The sequence below is a fragment of the Molothrus aeneus genome, chromosome 4 (assembly GCF_037042795.1).
Source record: "Molothrus aeneus isolate 106 chromosome 4, BPBGC_Maene_1.0, whole genome shotgun sequence".
NCBI lineage: Eukaryota > Metazoa > Chordata > Aves > Passeriformes > Icteridae > Molothrus > Molothrus aeneus.
The window spans coordinates 45475895-45494503 of NC_089649.1; the positions used below are offsets into that span (position 1 = coordinate 45475895).

Genomic DNA, 18609 nt, shown 5'->3' on the forward strand with positions numbered 1-18609 from the left:
TTTGCATTCAATAGTTTATTTATAATTGTAAAAGCATAGGTATTACATACTTTGAGTAATTGCATATTTGTTAGAATCTTACCTACTCAGAAGACTGGTGTGTGCAAAGACAAGAAAGTCATGCTTAGATTTCCCCCCAGAAGTTTGTTGCTTTAGTATTTGTTCCCCTGTTCAGTAAAATTTCCACAAAAACAGAGTGAGGAAATATAGACACAGAATAGCTATAGTTATTGAAGTGTATGAAGACAGTCCAACATCATCACATAGCCCCTATAGAACTACTGAAGGTAGATCTGCCTAGTCTTTAAAAGGACAAAGCCTGGACTAGGCAAGAGTTAGAGCAAACAGGCAACAAGCCAAGTTACAGGTCACTCAAGCCACTTGTATTTATGACTTGTTATGAATAAGCAAATTGGTGTCAACGTCATCACATCATTCCAAAAGATATCAATGGGGTAAATATACACATACATATTTTTTAAAATATACATGTATGTATATACATTTTTAAAATAAGGCATGTATTTATTTCAGGCTCTTAAGACATTTTTCCACACTCTTTTCCTATTAATACAGTATATGTTGCCATTTTATTGCTAAAGAAAGCATACCATCATTGCAAGCAGAACAGCATCAACACTGGCCTTTGTCAGCAGTCCAGTTAATAAGGTTCAAGACATAGATTAATACTATACAAGAATGTTACTGTTGCAGAAATGCAAAAGACTAGTTGAATTCTATTAAGATTGCACCAAATCATTCTCTTGACATAGGTCTGTAGTTAACATTATGGGCTAAAAAACAGAACAGCACCATTCTGAAGCAACAGAAAGAGTACCTAAGAGTACCTAAAATTCTACTTCCCCATCTCTACTTAGCTGTTATATTAAAAAATACACAAGGGAAGGATGACGACACAACAAACTTCCTATTCTGCTCTAACAACGCTTTCTTCTGCAAGAAATGATGCAGGACTTCTGAGCTCATCCAGGGGTAAATCCTAATATGAATGAAAATGCACACACCATTATCATTGTGTAACTAATAACAGTTACTTGTTAGTGTGACTTACAAGGAGCACTCCCTAAGTTTTTTGTCAGCCTGCTTCAGGGAGATCCAGGTGTTTAACATGTTTGATCGCAGTTTGGCCCACACTAAATGGTTGTTTAACCCAAATATCTGGGCAGCAAACTGGGCAGCTCCTTCAGGTGACAGAGTAGTAGGACAGCTAAGACCTGCAGAGAAGAGAATGCCACTTACTAAAGCATAGTTTATAGTCAAACAAAACATTTTCTTTGAAGAACAATTTAAGACAAGGCTTGTTTCAGCCTCCAGGAGCCACATGACCCAGTTTTAAGCTAGTGAAGTGTCACATGTTCCATTACTTTTAATATGACTGCTTTGTGGCACTTCACACCAAAAGCCATCATGCAAATGACTCCCTTATACAGAGGTAACAGATTTCTGGGCCTCCACTCAAGTTACTGAGTTAAAAATAACACAGGTAAAAATTAGCAGTGAAGTGTTGAGGTTTACCTACACTGATTGTTGAGAAAGATACTATTTGATCTTTGATCATAAGGAAAATGTATCAAAATTCAATTACTTAAATTTCCATCAATATTATTTTCAATTCAAAATAAAAAGTTTAGCAAGGATAAGCCAAGGCTTACTTTTTTAAGGATTATTTCTATGTAATCTTTGCTGTGTCTGTTGGGCTTTTTGCTATTAAGAAGTCAAAGCCTGCATGTGACAGATTTCCACAGACTTTGCTGATCCAGCTGCTTTTCCAATGCTTTGCACCTTGTGTGTACATTAGAACAACAGAAAAATGGAGCTAGATCAGAACAAGAGCATAAGTTGAAGATCATCTTACCACTGGGTAATCTGAGAGAGGACCACACATCCTGAGTACCCCAGTCAGGTGAGAGTGGAGGGCAGTTGACAACAGGGTAAGCAGTGTTACCAGACATCACTGGCCCCAAACCATTGCTTCTGCCAGCCACTGCAACAAACACTGTTGGGATTCCATCTCCTGTGGGGAGGAAGACATTTGGAGATAAGCAATCCCCCTTGTTCTCTACCACTTGCTTTCATGGAGCTTTGTCTGAGTTCACAGCTGTATTTGCAGTCATCTTTCCAATTCCATCACATGGCACTAATATTTTGTGTCCAACTTCCTCTTTTAGAGAAATATCTTCTAAGAAATCTTACATCATTAAATCCCAGCTATGTTTACCAGACACAGCTGAAATTAGCATTTCTTACTCTGAGCAGAAGTCTCGATCAGAGGAAGAGGTGCTGGTTAGCTTTATAGAGAACAGAGCCACTAATCCTCTGGCATCTCTAAGTGTTCCTCTCCTTAAATCTGAAACAGTTCACCTCAAAGTAAGTGTTTTAACTGTGGTTACCACATTTGTAGTTTCACCAAGTAGAATGGTATGCCTAGAATGTGTATACTCCCACAGAAATAAATAATTCCTGTATCTCCTCTGCTAGGCTAGACACACTTTTGAAGAGATGTTAAGTCTTCTTGGCAAAGACAGTAATTTAAAGCAAGCATCTTTTTCTCATGGCATCTAAAGTATTAAGCAAGAATGTTTTCATCAAACAGAAAAAACATGGTGGGAGCAACATCTGCCTAATATAACACATGAGAATATTCAATCAGTCAGAGAAAATGTTGTCCTGCCTTGTTTCAGAACTGCTGGCATCACCAGCAAGGTCCTACAGTAAATCTATTAACATGATCAGGGCTTGGGCAAAGCAGTTCTGATACTGAGATAAAAGCAGAGGTTAGGCTTTGAGTAATGGAAGGTGTGGCAGCACAGTAGGACAATATATTACTCTACAATTACCTAAAGCAGTCATGCTACTAGCAACTGTGAAACACAACTGTAACACAGCTTGGTGTTCTCTTTAACAAAAAAAAATTGAAAAACCCCACATCAATCTTTTAAGTTGCCAAGTCATTCTGAAACATGATGCTGTGTCAATCCAAAACAGTATTTCTTGGCATTTACCTTCATATTCTGCTTTGATCCTCAGGGTTTCATCTGGCCCTTTGTGAGCAGAAGTCACTCTTAATTCACAAGGAATTCCAAAGGTTGCACATGCCTTTTTTATTTTTTCACAGTGACTGAGGTCAGAAGATGATCCCATTAACACCACAACTCTACCTTGGCTCTTTGTTTTTAGAAGCAACTAGAGAAAGGAATGGAGAGGGAGGGGAGAAATAAAAGCAGTCAACAGGATTGAAGGCACACAGTTATCGAAGTCTAGATGTGTTGTTCATAAAAACAGGTACCTCCACTCTTTCTGAAACCCATTCAAAGTTTCTCTTAACCATTTGCAGTGCTTCAGGAGTCACTTCTTTAAGGTCCCGATAGGACTGGAAAAAGGAAAATAAAAGCATTGAAGTGTTGTGGTTTAAACTCCAGGCAGCAGCCAAGCCCCACACAGCCTCTCACTCACTCCCCCACCAGAAATCAGGGAGAGAATCTGAAAGGTAGAATTGAGAAAACTCATGGGTTGCAATAAAGACATTTGAACAGGCAAAGCAAAAGCTGCACACACAAAACAAAAGAAGGAATTCATTCCCTGCTTCCCATGGGCAGGCAGGTGTTCAGCCATCTTCAGGAGAGCAGGGCCCATCACAAATAACTGTGACTTGGAAAGACAAACACCAAACATCTCCCCATAACCACTTCCTCCTTCCCCCACACTTTACATACTGACATGATATGATCTGCAATATCTCTTTGGCGAGCTGGGGTCACCTGTCCCAGCTGTGTCTCCTCCCAACCTCCCATGCCACCCCCAACTTCCTCACCAGGGTAGCAGTACCAAAAGCAGAAAAGGCCTTGGGGTCTGTGTAAGCCCTGCTCAGCAGTAACAAAAACATATTTTTATTATCAACCTCCTGTTCAGCACAAATTCAAAACACAGCCTCATAACAGCCACTGTTAGGAAAAATAACCCTACCCCAGCCAAAACCAGCAGACGAAGTTAATATGGTTTGGGTACACAAAAGACTAATTTTACTACTATAATTGGTAAGAATTATTATTATACCTCAAATGAAATATTTGCACAGTTTCTAGCAATTCCAGGCATAAACAGCCTTCTACATTGCAATTTATGCCCATTTACAACACAAAAGACTTTCAGCCACAGGGATATTAAGATTTTGGAAGCTTTCCACAGGGAAAATTTAAGGAAAAACATACAACTTCTTTAAAATTGGATTTCTCATGACATGATTGCCTGCAGTAGCACTGTACCAGCCTAGGTTCTACATGATATTATCATGTACCTTATTTTAGGAGATTGTCAGAGCAATTCACTCAAGCATGCCGCTACATAATTCAGGTCAAGTCAACAACAGAGCAGTTTTTCTTCCCATTTTAAAATTAATACTGCTCCTCCCAGGTACACTTTGAAATCTTCCCCCATGGCCTACAACACTTTCTCTCACAGGGTCTCTCACATGTTGTCTCTTACATGTTGTCTCAACCATGACAAACTCCTGGCAGCAGCATTCCCAAACCAGCTCCTTCATAACTAGTCATCTGGCAATTCAGAGATATTTGTGAAGTATAAATGCTGTAAGTTTGAAACAGAACTTGTCCTATATTTAAACTTGCTTGCAGGCCTCATGTAGGCACAGGCCATTAGCAACACTTTTGGAGGCAACATTATTGAATTCATGGTTAACCAAAATAAATAACAAAGGAAAGCATCCTCACTGCAGTTCCCTCTTAAGTATCACCAGATCTCTACTAGTAGAGGATAATAATAATTAATCTCTGAATAAACTGAGAAACTTGGAGGCAGACCTGGAAACCAAAGCTTCTATTCTTCCCACCTATCTGTTATCAACTATTTTATTATATGTGCAAGTCAGAAATCCTTATCACTCCTGGAAACCCTACACTTCACTATGACAGCTCCAGTCAATAGTGCTGTTGGGTATTCCAGCTGAAGATATACAGAGAGAGGATTTTTTCCTACCATAAACCAGATAAATTATTTAATGAGAACAGGTTTGGACAACAAGGGACCATACAAACTACTTTGTAACAACGTAAGACCACCTAGAAAAAGCCACTCCAAAAGCAAATGGTAAACTGTAGGCTTTACTTTCTTCATTCTTCTCCCCTGCTCACTTGGAAGGTAAAGATTAAAGCACCACCTGTTTGTCCTTTTGCTGGCTTCTGTCTCCTGCTGGCCACAGTCTCCATGAATCATTGTCAATAACATCAGCAAGAACAATTTCTTTTGTCAGCACATTAACACCAAATTCAATCTAAAAAGACAGTAAGAATCCTATTTTAGTAATTACACAGAGATGTTTTTCCTGTCAAAACCGGGATCACAAGAAATTAGATTCTTCTACCTTCAGGTCTACAAGAGTGCAGTTTTGGGGCTGCCATGCTTTTTCCAGGATCTCAAAAATGGCTTGAGTGGAACGAGACATAATGTCCACTTCAGTCTGGCCAATTGTAAGTCCAGCAAAACAGAATTTTGCTTCGATTATTTGCTCTTCAGACCACTGGGGATCATTATTAGCATCATCCTGTTAACAAAGCCAGAACAAATACATGATGCAATTTAAGCTTGCTATAGGAGAAAAATAGCCATTAAAAGATACAAGGTTTTGTGTTTTTTCCTAAGTAACAAATACAGGCTTCAAACTAGTATTTTACAATTAGCATTAAAATAATGACAGTAACATTGAAAATACTTGCTGTAACACCTGACCATCTTTAAGAGTAACAGGGTACACCACAAACACTTTAGATTATAGTTCACCAGATAAATCTTTAAGCACACATTCCCAAAGGAGTTCAGAATCCTAAAGGACTAGCTAGCTACTTACCCTCACCATACAACCACTGTTTAATTTCTTCAAATATATCAGCACATCTGTTTCAACTGATGTATTAGGCTTATGCCTAAAAAGCCCTTATACCTACATTTTTCTGATTTTCAGTACAGCTTGGTTTGTTATTCTTTGATTGTACTGTAAGCCACTACTGTATGGACTTGGGACAAAAGAGCTTTTGGATAAGAATGCAAGAAAACATTAGAATGGCAAAACTACTGAGAGTAAGAGGATTGGTCAGACACTAGCACTGCTTGCTTTATCTGTCAGCATTTTAAAGGAGATAATACAGAATTTTAGCTCTGCTTAAGTTTGATTAACATCACAGGAAAGGAAACTTACCTTGAAAAACATCTCAATTTTGGGTGGGTAAAACTTATATCCTTCTTTGACACCAGGGTTTCTCTTGAGGAAGGAGCCAGTAGCAATTCTTCTGCATACCCATTCAATTGGGATCATTTCACAGTGAGCTGCTATGAACGCTGTGTCACTCTGTTTCCTGACAAAAGCTGTTTTGATGCCTAAATAAAAAGACAGCAGCTTAGTTCCATTAGTAAGCACACTCCACAGCTAAAACAGTAGTCACAAACATCTTTAAGTACAACTGAATCTTGTCCTTCCCTTGACTTAAGGGACACACTAAATCTTTTCATGGTATTTTAAGCCCACTCCAGCCCTGCAAGACAACTATCTTCCACAAGTCATTAGTTTTGCCAATTTTATCATACAAAAATAACTTGTAACTCAGAAATCCTATTTTTATAATTTTGTTCACAGAGCCTTAAAAATTAAATCTATCCTTCACAATGTTTTTGTTTGTTTAAAAAAAATAATTAGCAGCAACCAAGTACCCAACCATGTTCTCTGGTGAAAGATTCATTATAGATTGAACAGTAATTGGAGCCTTTCAAAGGAGTAACAGAGCACAGCAGTCTTTACTACTTTGCTTAATAAAAGCAGATGGGGCAGAGAGAATGGCTTTGTCCTCCCATTCATCTCAAACTAAGTTATTTAGGACACTAGATCTTGGTGATTTATTAGGCAAAAGACAGATTCAGAATCATGTGCCCTCAAACCTGCTGCCACAAGTTAACCTTCTTACATAATTGTAAGATGCTGGACTACATATTAAACAGGGACAGCCAAGATGCAGATCAGCACCCTAAGTGCAAAATGGCTCTTTTTTCAATTTCGCTCTTGAGGAAAGTCCCACCTTTCTCCCTGAGTGCTACAGATAGGTAAAACCCTACAGAAGGAAGTCCTTGTAAGATCATGGCTCAGGCCTGTTACTTTGGCTAAGTAGAAAAGGACTATGGGAATATGACTCAGCTGAGTCAGAGGTAGAAAAACAAATTATATAACCCATGTGTTCACATCATGGGTTATGGTGGTTGGTTGAATAATGTTTGTTATGATTTAAAACTGTGTAGCTGGTAATGAGCTAACTGCTTAAAAAGGCCTGGTTTTTGCCACAAAGCAGCTCTGCAGTCCCCCTGCCTGGGGACTCTGTGCTGCACACCTGACCAGGGCACAACAACTGCCAAGCCCAGTCAGCATCTGCCAGGAACAGAAGGCAAAGGAGCTGCACTCAGTCAAACCAAGCAGCTCTACTCCATTCCACTTCCAGAACCATAAAGAAAGAAACAAAAAGGTCTTAAAATATGAACACAGACTCTTTAAAGTTCAGAGCATTTCCTTCAAAGGCAGAACAATTGAAATAATCAAATGCACATTAAGGACCCTGATTGGTTCACTGACATTTTTAATCAGTGCAGATGTGTGCTTTTGCTAGGCTGACATTAGCTCTATTCCAAAAGGGAGAGAAACTTTAACAGAACTTCGTAAATCATCACCTCTGAAAGAGCAGGTAAAGAAGAATTGCGCAATGCAGACAAGCAAACACTCTCTACAACAAGGCATTCCCACTATCTGCATCTACACCACTGAAAGAAGGAAACTGGAGAAGAGCCTCAAAGTTCTTTGGTTGCTTTAAAATGCAGCTGCAGTTTACTCTGCATGTTTTTCCATGGCACCTGTGGAAGTTATGAGTACGAGCCACTCATGGGTTTTTGAGAGGTCAACAGAATGGCTTCTTCATGTTAAAAGTGCACATCTATAGGATATGAAGTATTTTGACTGTTATCTTAACTATCACCATTCAAGAATTGGGCAAAACATCTCCCTAATTGCTTTGAAATGAAAATTAGAAGTTTTAATCAACTGCAAAAATAATCAAATACCTAGGAGGCTTCTTAGTAGTGTATACACAACAGGCTTCCCAAGAAAGCCTGAGACTTAGGATTACACTGAATTACTTGGTATGCATTTCTGTCTGAGTAGTTCTTAAAATATGGGCTGTGACAAAGCTCTAACTCTAGAGAAACCATCTTTCTCTTCCCCATACAAACCATGCTAGGTTAGCTATCACAGTTAGCTATCACCACACCTTGTAACAGATACTACAAATTCTAGAGTAACTCAGCTGGTGCCTGAAGCATTCTTGGTGTGAATGTTTCAAAGCACACGGAGCACACAGTTATAAGCAATCTTAGCTAAGCTTAGTAGTGCCTGTATTCTAATACTGTTAGCAGACTCACCACCAGCATGAATTCCTCTTTGCAACTTGCCAACTACTCAAAGACACTCTAAAATGCTTTCTCAAAGCAAAGCTACTGGCTCCATTTTTGGAAGTGGGGTGCTAAACTTACTTGAGTGACTTAAGTTATGTACTCTATAAAACTCACTGCTAGCATCAGGGAGTTTGAATCTTTTAAAGTAAAGATTAAGCTCCTGATATACTCAATACAGACTGATAAATGTATTTTGCAATGTGGTCCTTGCAAGTGTTATGTGCAAAGCTTACAGAAAGTTTATGCTGCTATAACACACAACTGAGGGGGGGGGGGAAAGACACTCTGATTTTATGTTTCAGCTTACATACACAGATTTCACAATGCCTAGACATAGTGTGGTAGTACCACTAACTAGAAGTGTTCTATGCATGCAGATGTAGTAAAGCAAGGCAGGTGCATCCAGCCCAGAGTTACAGGTAAGGAGGTGTAGGGTATGGAAGACCTGACAAAAGCAGAGGGGAAGGGGATTAGAGGCGTGTCCAAACAAGCAGGAGAAACTACTGCAGTTATCTGCAATAGATTACTGCAGATACTCTCATGTTCCAAATGAACAAGTCAGTCACCCAGCTCTAAAGTACCAGAGAGAAAAGCATAATTAAAGGCTAATAAAAAAGAGACTAAAAAAACCCAAAAGCCTCAGGGCAGGTTAAACTCTTTTATAAAACAATACTGTTTCGCAATAACGTCTGTAACATGCAAGTATACACACTCTGCCTTTTAAATACTGACCAGCTTCCTGAAGCAGCTGAAACACACAGCTTGTCGTTGTGTTGGAAATGGCAGCCTTCCCTTCCATTCGGTCTTTCCTGGCTGCGTTTCCCGCCGTTATTTGGTCTTTTGACTGCATGAGAACACATCCCGGGATATCTGGCAGCTCGTACACTTCTTTCGTTTTACCTTCATTAACTTTTTTGCCAAGCTTCAGGTCTAGAAGAACAAAAAAACAAAACACAAAAACAAAGTCATTTTTGCATCGCAAAGACTTGTTTACTTCCGCACGCAGAGCCGCCCCGACCACGAGGAGCTCCCCGAGCCCCGACCCACTCTGGCCACGTTCCCCCCGGCAGCGAGGCCGAAAGCCGCGCTCGAGGCTCCCGCCCGGTGCTCCCGACATCACGGGGGCCGCGCCAGCCGCAGCTGGCCCGCTCCGGCGGTGCCCCGGCCGCCCCCACCGCCCCGGGCAGCCGGGAGCTGCCGCCTGAGCGCGGCGGCCGAGAGCCCCGCTGCTTTTCTTGTTCTTCAAACTTCGGGGCACTCCCGGAGCTCCGCCGCAGGAGCAACGCGGGGCGGCTGTCGCCCCGCATCCTGCACCTGGAGCTACCCCCGCCACCTCCCCTGCAGCCGTGCCCACCCTCGCGTACGAGCGACTACACACTGAAAAATAAAAATTAAAAACCCAAAGCAATTTAAAAACACTCCGGGAAAAAGTTGGTTCTCAGGCACCTATACCCTAAGCTGCTGAGCGGGCACCGGCCCCCCAAGAGCGGAACCTCCGACCGACCGACCCACCCCCGACGGCCGCCCGGTTACCTGATGCTGCGGGGGCCATGGCTGCGGCGGGAGCGGGCACGGGCACCTAGAGCACAGGAGAGAGCCTGAGCGCACGCCGCAGGGCTCGGGCGCCGAGGTAAGAAGGGGCCGGCGGAAGGGGCGGGCAGCGCGGGCAGCGGGCCGCCACGCCGCCCGCCAATCGCCGCCCTACGCCGTGGGGCGGCCCCGCCGAGCCCCCCGACCGAACCCCGGACGGCAGCATCACCCCCCCCGACCCCGTCCCGTGCAAACACGGCCCCGGCCCTCTGCCCGGCCAATGCCGGCGCCACGCCGCGCCCGGGCCCCGGCGCCCCGCGCCCTCACCCCGCGGGCAAACATCCCCTGGGCCTGGGACGCCCCGCGGCGTGGCGGGCAGAGTGGAATCTAGGGGAGGCGGGGCCGGGCGAGGCGGCGGAGCGGGCCGGGGGTGCGGTGTCGCCCCCCCCCCGTATGTAAATGAGGCGGGAGGCGCCCGGCGGGCCACCGGGATCCCCGGGCGGAGCGGCGTTGTGGGCTGAGCGCGCCGCCGGCAGCAGCGCGCGGGAGCCGCCGGAGCGGGACCGGGAGCTGGAGCGGGGCCGCCGCGCCACCACGTGCTGCCCGCGCCATGGAGCTGGAGGAGCTGGGCATCCGAGAGGAGTGCGGCGTGTTCGGCTGCATCGCCTCCGGCGCGTGGCCCACGGAGCTGGACGTGCCCCATGTAATCACGCTGGGACTGGTGGGGCTGCAGCACAGGTAAGAGGGGCGCGGGGGCCAGATGTGCCCGGACGCGGCTCGGTGTCGGAGCGGGCCGCGGCGGCTGCTCGGGGCCGTGCGGCGGCACGTGCAGCCTGCCGGGCCTCAGGTCTCGGGCGGCGGGAGCGCTCTGGGAGGGGAGGGGGGCGCTCCGACCGGTCCCTTCCGCTCCGCCCCGGCGGGGAGCCCCGGCAGCATCCCGGAGGCGAAGGGCAAGGAGGACCCCTCCGCCTCCTGCCTCCCGAGCCGGTCCCGCCGAAGGAGAGCTGTCGAACGCCTTTGGACCTCGGCTGCATCTCGCCTGAGTTGCACCCGCTCTCGCTACCGGGCCCGCGCCACCGGCCCGGGCGTTCGCGCGTCCCTGCGCGGAGCCCGCGGCATGGCCGCGTCCCGGGCGGCGGGGCTGAGCCTCGGGCGGCGGGAGTGAGCCCCGCACAGCGGAATGCACCCGCCGCCCCGTCCCAGCCGCCCCGAGCGGGAGGCCCGGCCGTTATTCTCAAGATGCTCACCTTAAAGTGTAAGTCACACAATCCGAGGCTACCGAAACTGAGCAGTTCTTAAGCGTTTTTAGGCTCTTACTAGTGGTAGTGGTTTAGATTCATCATCACGATACAATAAAACTTCTATCTGACGTGTCTACGGCAATGTACAACAGACCTGATACACTGTCATCCATGTGGATGCAGAGCTACAAAATGAACTTTGGGTTCTGCTTCCATCTGGTTGGTATTCAAAATAATAATGTTATGGACTGACATATACCAATCATTTTTGCAGTGGTGCCAGAAAGGTATATCGTCCTTGTGGGAGCACATGCACAGCTAGGCAAGCACAAGATCGTTCAGTGGTACATGCTGAGCCTGTTTGCTGTGCTTGATTCCACAGCTGGAAAAAGTGTGCTCAGTAAACACACTGCTGACAGTCTAGGTAGGTGGGCTACCTAGGTAACCTGGGCACGGGTAAGTACACATGCACTGAATAGATAAAATACATTCTTTGTATTTCTCAGGTCACAGACATGCAAATGGTTGGTTTTGGACCAACAATAGGAAATTGTTTACATGGACATTTTCTGTTTATTACAGTAGAGTTTCATATACTTTTCCTGGTAAAATGCTGCATTCCTACTGACTCTGATATGCTAATAATTCTCTTTCAACTACAGGTATATATATTTTGCCAGTGTCCACCAAAAATGTTTATATTTGGAGTGATACAGCCGAAGTCCCAAACCCCCCATGGTTTTCATGTAAAATGAAACAATAGTCTCATTTTAGCTTGTATTGATTTTCTCTGAAGAGGTTGGAAATAATCTTACCTTGTCTGTGCTTACAGTTACACTGGTAGACCTGGAGTATTTTAGGTGGCATTGAGGTATTTTCATTATTTTGCATCTTATTATCTCAATTTTCATTGCAACCTAATTTCAACTTTTCAATATGCTTTGCTTGTTTTTTTTTTTTTTTCTTTGATGGGCACTTGACAAATATATTTAATTTGCTTGATCTTTTTAATATCAGGTATCCCCTTGTGGAGGACACAACTGTACACACCAGTATTTATACTATGATCCATTCATTCACAAATTCTACAGGAAGCTACACACCTAGAGGCATATATGCACTACCTCTGATTCTGATCTAACTCAGTAATGGTCAAAATTTTTAAATGATGCTTTCCTAAAGGCATAAACATTGCACCTGTAAAAGTGAAACAGTCTGTTCCATTAGGTATACCTCTGCAAGCACTCCATAAAGTTCTGTTCAATAGCTGAGATATTAATGTTCCTATTTTCTTTGCTAATGTTTCTCTCTTTGCATTTTTTACTATTACAATGGTAGAAGAGCTGGCATTCTGATCAGGAAGTAATAACATAACAGCTATTTTTCTTTTTAAATTTTGGAATGTCTCTTGAAAACCAGAGTTAAAGTGTAGCATTAACTGGATCAGTAAACTGCATTAGGCCCATGGTTTTAAAGTTAAAAACAAAGACATGTCTCTTAACCATAGGCCTTTAAAAAGAAATAAATACGAAAGAAGATTATAGTAAATATTAATGGGCTGTCCAAGTCAGGCCTGAGTGACTAACAGAAATTTGACTGGCCACTAGAAAATACAGTCCTTAGACATCACCTTCAAATTAGCAAGGATATTCATGTAATGATTGCTGCCCTTTGATATAAGCATGTTCTTCTATATTCAGATTAGTCCTGTGCAATAAATCAAATTACAGAATTTGGCCTGTGATTTGTCTTGGATTTTAAAATTCAGAATATTAAAGTATATGGCATTGTATCAAGCTACATTTCTTGAGATGCCTGGGCCACAAAGAGGAGAACATGTTATAATTTCTAATCTTTGAAATCTTACCTGTATATATAAAAATCCAGAGTATTTGTTAGAGGCCACAAAAACATGCAGCATAAATTCTTTGTGTTCTGATACAGCTGGTTGCAGCAAGGTGAAGGACTTGGCTGTTTCTGATAAATGGCCAAGAATAAGTTGATAATTTTTATTACTGTGGCATTGAAGAGATTTTCTTCACTGTGGATGTTTGCAGCTGAAAACTTGAAACTGTATGCTGCATCAAGCAACCAAAATATTTAAGCATGTGTTCAGTGGTGTGTATGAGTAGTGCTTGCGGCTTCACTCACTGAAACTGTTCTGCATTAAAAATTGATGTGTATATGTAAGCAAAGTTCGAGAGCCCACAAGTAGGCTCATAATCAAAGACAAAAGATACTTGTAGTTTCACTATTGTGACATTAGCAGAAACAACTTTAAAAGTTGTTTGGGGTTGCATTTTTTTCAGTAATTAAGAAGCAACTGCTAGTTGTTGAGGCTTAAATTCTCACTCCTTTGTAGCAGAAGTTAGAGCATTTTATTGGTTTTAACGTTATAACAGTGAGCTGTGAATTAAAACAAAAACCGGTATATTCTTACTCTCAGTCTAATCAAGGCCTTCGACACACTTAAAACATTTTATCAATTTAACTTGACACCTTGGTAACATTTTACAGTAGTGAATTTTAGCAGTGAATGCTCATTAACTTAATTCTGCTCAAGCAAATCATGTTACTCTGGCATCAACATTAACAAGGCTTAAAAGTGGATGGTCTAAATCATCTCTGCATTTTGTAAGCCAGGGAACAGAGTCACTGCAAAATCCACTGACAGCATGCCAAAATCAAATCAGAGTATGTTGGTAAGGAGAGAATTTTCTTGGGGGTGGTGAGGGAGGGAGGAGTTACTCTGAATTACAAATCTATTAGACGTCATTTGAGTCCTTGACCAGGACAAATTTGCAAAGTTAATCTTCGAGGAAGTGTGATTTCTGTTAACTTTTTGCAAAATTCTCTGAAGAATACTTTTGGCAGTAATACTGTGTACTGAAACCGGAGTGTACCAGCTTTGTACTCATTTTTAGAAAAAGTCCCTAAAAGCTATCTCCTATGAAGGTGGAAGTGCCATTAAGTCAGGAAATATCCCTTGTCTCAGCTGGGCCTGTGTATGGAACTCGTTATCAGTGGAGGCTTGGCTAGTGCGTTTTTTGGTACCTTTCCATTATAACAGAACTATAACTATTTTGGTACTGTCTATTATAACAGAACCCAGATAATCACCAATGTAAGTTAAGACACTTCTCTTTCAATCTAGTAAAGTCACTGGTTGCTTCCCATTAGCCATCCTTCCAAATACCTACATTCAATATAGCATAATCAAAGTGTTAATCTACATTTTATATACATTTTGGCTACAAGATAGGGTTTTTTTAAGGCTATTTAGCAAGCCATTGGTATTGTGATTTACACTGTAAATCTTTCAATCAAAAATCTTAAAATTGCAATAGTATTTGGATGAGAATTTTCGGAGGAGCTCAGATATACTACAGGTAATGATCCTGATAATTTGGTATGTAAGATATTTATCTTTTCCTTTCATCTCAAGAACACTTTATGAGTTCAACATAGCCCTCACTCCCAGGTGCAAGCAGTGCAGAGTCAAATGTCCTAACTATCTAAATACCAAATTTTGTAATTAATCATATTTCTTTGTTAATCCCCTATGGAATATGCAGGGTACAAGGTTTCCCTAGCCATGATTGAGTCTGTGTGCTATTTTACGATAACATTCATGCTCTATGTGCTGGTAAAACATCCCTGAGTACTTTTAGACACAGAATGTAGATGCAAAAACCCTTCTTTTAGTTCTGTCTTGGTTCAAGTTTTAGGCCGTTGTGTGCTGCAGGTGATGGCAACCTGGCTTAATTACATTCTGCAAAGTCTGCTCCTGCAAGAAGAGAGGACAAGAAAGGCCTTTTTGCTGTGGTGAGCTCTTCCATCTGCTAGGTTGTTTTACATAACATCCTGCAGGGCTCAGGTTCCTGCACACTCATTTTTGGGAAAGTGAAGAGAAGCCAGATTTCATTCTAATCAAGTTGAGGTCTCTTCAATGTACATGTCACAAAATGTAGTTCGGTCTAAGCTTTTATCTCTGAATGTGGAGTAACCAGCTGGAACGAGATAATGTTATAAAGAGTGGGAAAAACAGGAGGGAAATAGTGCAAAACATGAGATACCAGAGGACATTTCTGAGGCAGCTGTTACGTTTATTGTGGCCAACAGACTTCGCATTACATTAGCCTAGCTAGAGGGCTGGGGTGAGACTGTTCGTTCTTCTGTACTTTGACTGTAGGTAAGTCATCCATATACATGTCTCCAGTAATTTGCACAGGATTGCTTAGTTGGCTTGTCTGCCCATACCTTAAATTTGAGCCTCATGCATGGAGGGAGGGTTGTATGCAGCAACCTGTGTTATCACTGGATAGTTGAGTTCATATAAACTCTACTGGCTTCACTATCTGCCACATTACCATTCCCATTAAGAAAAAAAGCAGGGTTCTTTGAAGGGGCTTTTTATTAGGTTAGTTGTAATTTAAATCAGTTCTGTCAGTTGGGTAGACACTTGGCCATATGGATGCTTGTGCCAACACAAAGGAGCCCTAGCTGTTTCAGAAACAGAGGATGACTGTAGGCAGAGTCTTTAAAGCCAATGATGCAGATAGTGCTTGTTGATCCACCATCAGTGCAAGCATTTCTGCTTTCTGAAGCTCATTCTCAAAGCCTTTGGCCCAAACAGTTTCTCAAATAATGTAAAAGGGCATGCAGAGGACCTTCCAACAGTCCTATTAAAAGATGTATAAAGTGACTCATTCATCTTACTGAATAAGTGTGTTTTAGAGAAGAATGAAGCTTTCTAATATAAGTCAGAGTGGTAATAGTTCCATTTATCTGCTACAACTGAAAAATTTCAGTATTGCCATTTGCAAACTGGGGAGGAGACATATTTGCCCTCACACTAATCTTAATGGCCCTCTGGCAGTAATGCAGATATTTGAGGAAGGAGAAGACCAAAAATCTGTTATTTATAGGATTGATGCTCTTGCCATCATTACTTGGTTTTGATTATTAAGCTGAAACATTCTCATAATCTATTATATTAAGATTCCCAGGATCAGTTACATGGACATGTTGACTTGGTCTGGCCTTTCTGTTGAGGATCTATGTCTAAGAAAGGCTCTTCTCCCAAACCACTCCTATGGTAGTTCCCTACCCATAACCATTTAGCACATGTTAGATGGTGGCCCACATTCCATGTCACTGGTCCATAAGTGTGTCTGGACTAAATATTTTGTGACTGTAATAAATGTAAAGCTGTGATCACAGACAGAAGAGCCACAGCAAAAGCTTAAGTGGATATAAAGATACACTGGAAGGATGAGTTAGATTAACTAATAATATTTCTGAAGGGACTGTTTTGAGAAATCCTTTGGCCTAGCAACATTCTATTTAGCCTGTTATTACTACCCTGGGGATGCTATCTAAAGGAGACAGATCATAGTTCTAGACAACCAGAATTCTAAATGTCACCATTCCTGGTAATTTTGTCTCTAAGCAAAAAGTTATGTGGAATTGTAACTACAACCACAGTGAAGAAAGGTTGTCTTGATATCACTTTATCTGTCTCAAGTAAATCAGTTGTTATCTCTATAAATGGGAGTAGCCCACAAATATCAGATGATGCAAATGCCCCATCTTGCATCTGACATCTCTTTCCATCTTTGATCGACAATAAATGAACAGCAGGGCGGAAGACACCTTTCTGACTAAACATTTACAACAAGCAAGCTATGCTTTGCAGTCACAAAGCAGAATAGAAGAGGAATCCCACACAAAGGGAAGTCTATCTTCTTTGAACCTTTGTTTGTCAGTTAAATCCTGCTCTCTGGAAAGTTTTCTGAGGGAAAAAACCCTTTACTTTGAAAGTAAACACACTTGTGTTCTTTTTTCTGTCAGTTCTTGCTTCATGTCTACCACCTAGTGTTGACATGAACCATTTCCAAGTAGACTGCAAGTGTGCTCTGCAATTTTCTGCTCTGACCTGCTAAGAATTCAGTGAGTCGTTTTCCTCGGGGCTTTTGTGTTGTTCTCACCTGAAAATCAGCATTTAAAAACAGATATATATTCTTAAAAAGTCTGCTGATTTTAATGAATTAAAAGTCTTTATATTTTATCTTCTGGAAGGAGATATAAAGGGTTTGTTTGAGTCATTGTACTGAATGACAGCAAGGTTTGGAAAGATTTGGATCTTTGTGCATCATGCAGAATTTAAAGTGGAGTTTGTCGTCTCTGCAGTGCTAACTGCTTCCCTCATGTTAGTATTTCTTCTAAAAGGAGAGGCACACTGCAACAAAAATAACTTTTCAGCTGTTCAGAGTTATTCCTGGAACATCTGGAAACTTGCTGAGCTACTTCAACTCACACAGAAAAAACATTTAGGGTCTTCTCTTACTAGATGGGCTAGTCTTGTTTGATGTTAGTGAGATGAACTGGTTTATAGGGCATCCAGCAAGAACTGGATTACTCAGAGTAGCATGGAGAAAGGGGAATCTTGTTGGAATGAGTTATCAAGTCAAGTTTAGCCTTGCATTCATGAAAGAGAGAAGGTAGACCAAAACATGTAAGTTACCCATATTATTTTCAGTACAGTTATTGCAAATAATTTAAATCATAATTTAATTGAACTAAACTTTTAAATGTACTGGTGCAAATTATGGTTGGGTCACACATTTTTTTGCTTCACATGTGGAAGGAGTGACCTGTGGTTTTAGTAGTGTGGGAATGGTGAGGCCTTCAGCTGACTCAGCATGTTCTGTAGGGATACCTGACTGCTGTGATAGCAGGGGCAAACCTTGTCCTCCTTCCAAAGACAACACTTCTGAATGCAAGTAATACAATGCAAGTCCAAGGATGTACCTCTGAACCAACTCATTGTAAAGAGAGAGAGAAGATTTTTAAACCAATGATGGTACTAGTATTGTTGGAAGTTATAGTTTCAGTGACAGTATTACAAACCAAAGAAGGTTTATACCAAGAAATCAGTATAAAATGTGAAAAGTGGTAGATAAGCATACACTGAAAAAACTGTGTATCCATCTATAAATTAACATTATCCAAAAACTATTATTTTCTAGGGATCGCTCTCCTGACTTTTCAGAATTGTTTTAAAAATGCTAGTCAAATGGCAGATTAAATCCACATTGGTGGAAAATATTTGCCTTCATAATGTCTCTCATAAAAGAATTGACTAGGCAATAATTAAGCATAGAGCAGGAAATAACACATTCTATCCAGTAATATTTTTATGTAAAATTTTATTAAGAGAGACTTGGATGGAATTTTAGGCCTCTGTGTGTAAATAAACCTGGTGGCTGTTGCTGCTGCAATAAGGACTTGACTGTTTGACTTGAGCTGTGCCTTTGTA

General features: G+C 41.9%; 2 protein-coding genes across 6 annotated transcripts in view; one reads left to right on the forward strand and one right to left on the reverse strand.

Moving 5' to 3' along the window:
• PAICS (phosphoribosylaminoimidazole carboxylase and phosphoribosylaminoimidazolesuccinocarboxamide synthase) overlaps window positions 1–18609 on the reverse strand; it is a 41274-nt gene continuing 22665 nt past the window's right edge. For 3 of the 5 annotated variants that reach the window (XM_066548405.1, XM_066548404.1, XM_066548403.1), the window contains 9 exons: window positions 10051–10096; window positions 9250–9447; window positions 6230–6408; window positions 5399–5578; window positions 5195–5308; window positions 3308–3391; window positions 3024–3204; window positions 1877–2035; window positions 1–1235 (listed from right to left, as the gene is read on the reverse strand). In XM_066548405.1, the coding sequence (XP_066404502.1) occupies window positions 1069–1235; window positions 1877–2035; window positions 3024–3204; window positions 3308–3391; window positions 5195–5308; window positions 5399–5578; window positions 6230–6408; window positions 9250–9447; window positions 10051–10096 (1308 nt within the window). In that variant the 3' untranslated portion in view covers window positions 1–1068. Of the gene's footprint in view, window positions 1236–1876; window positions 2036–3023; window positions 3205–3307; window positions 3392–5194; window positions 5309–5398; window positions 5579–6229; window positions 6409–9249; window positions 9448–9564; window positions 9689–10050; window positions 10097–10374; window positions 10449–18609 lie in introns of those variants that run through there. The other 2 variants (XM_066548408.1, XM_066548406.1) reach the window with 2 other exon arrangements.
• The window catches only part of PPAT (phosphoribosyl pyrophosphate amidotransferase), a 43116-nt gene continuing 35152 nt past the window's right edge, over window positions 10646–18609 (forward strand). Inside the window, exon 1 of the mRNA XM_066548409.1 lies at window positions 10646–10785. Within this exon, the coding sequence (XP_066404506.1) occupies window positions 10658–10785 (128 nt within the window). The 5' untranslated portion in view covers window positions 10646–10657. The remainder of the gene's footprint in view (window positions 10786–18609) is intronic.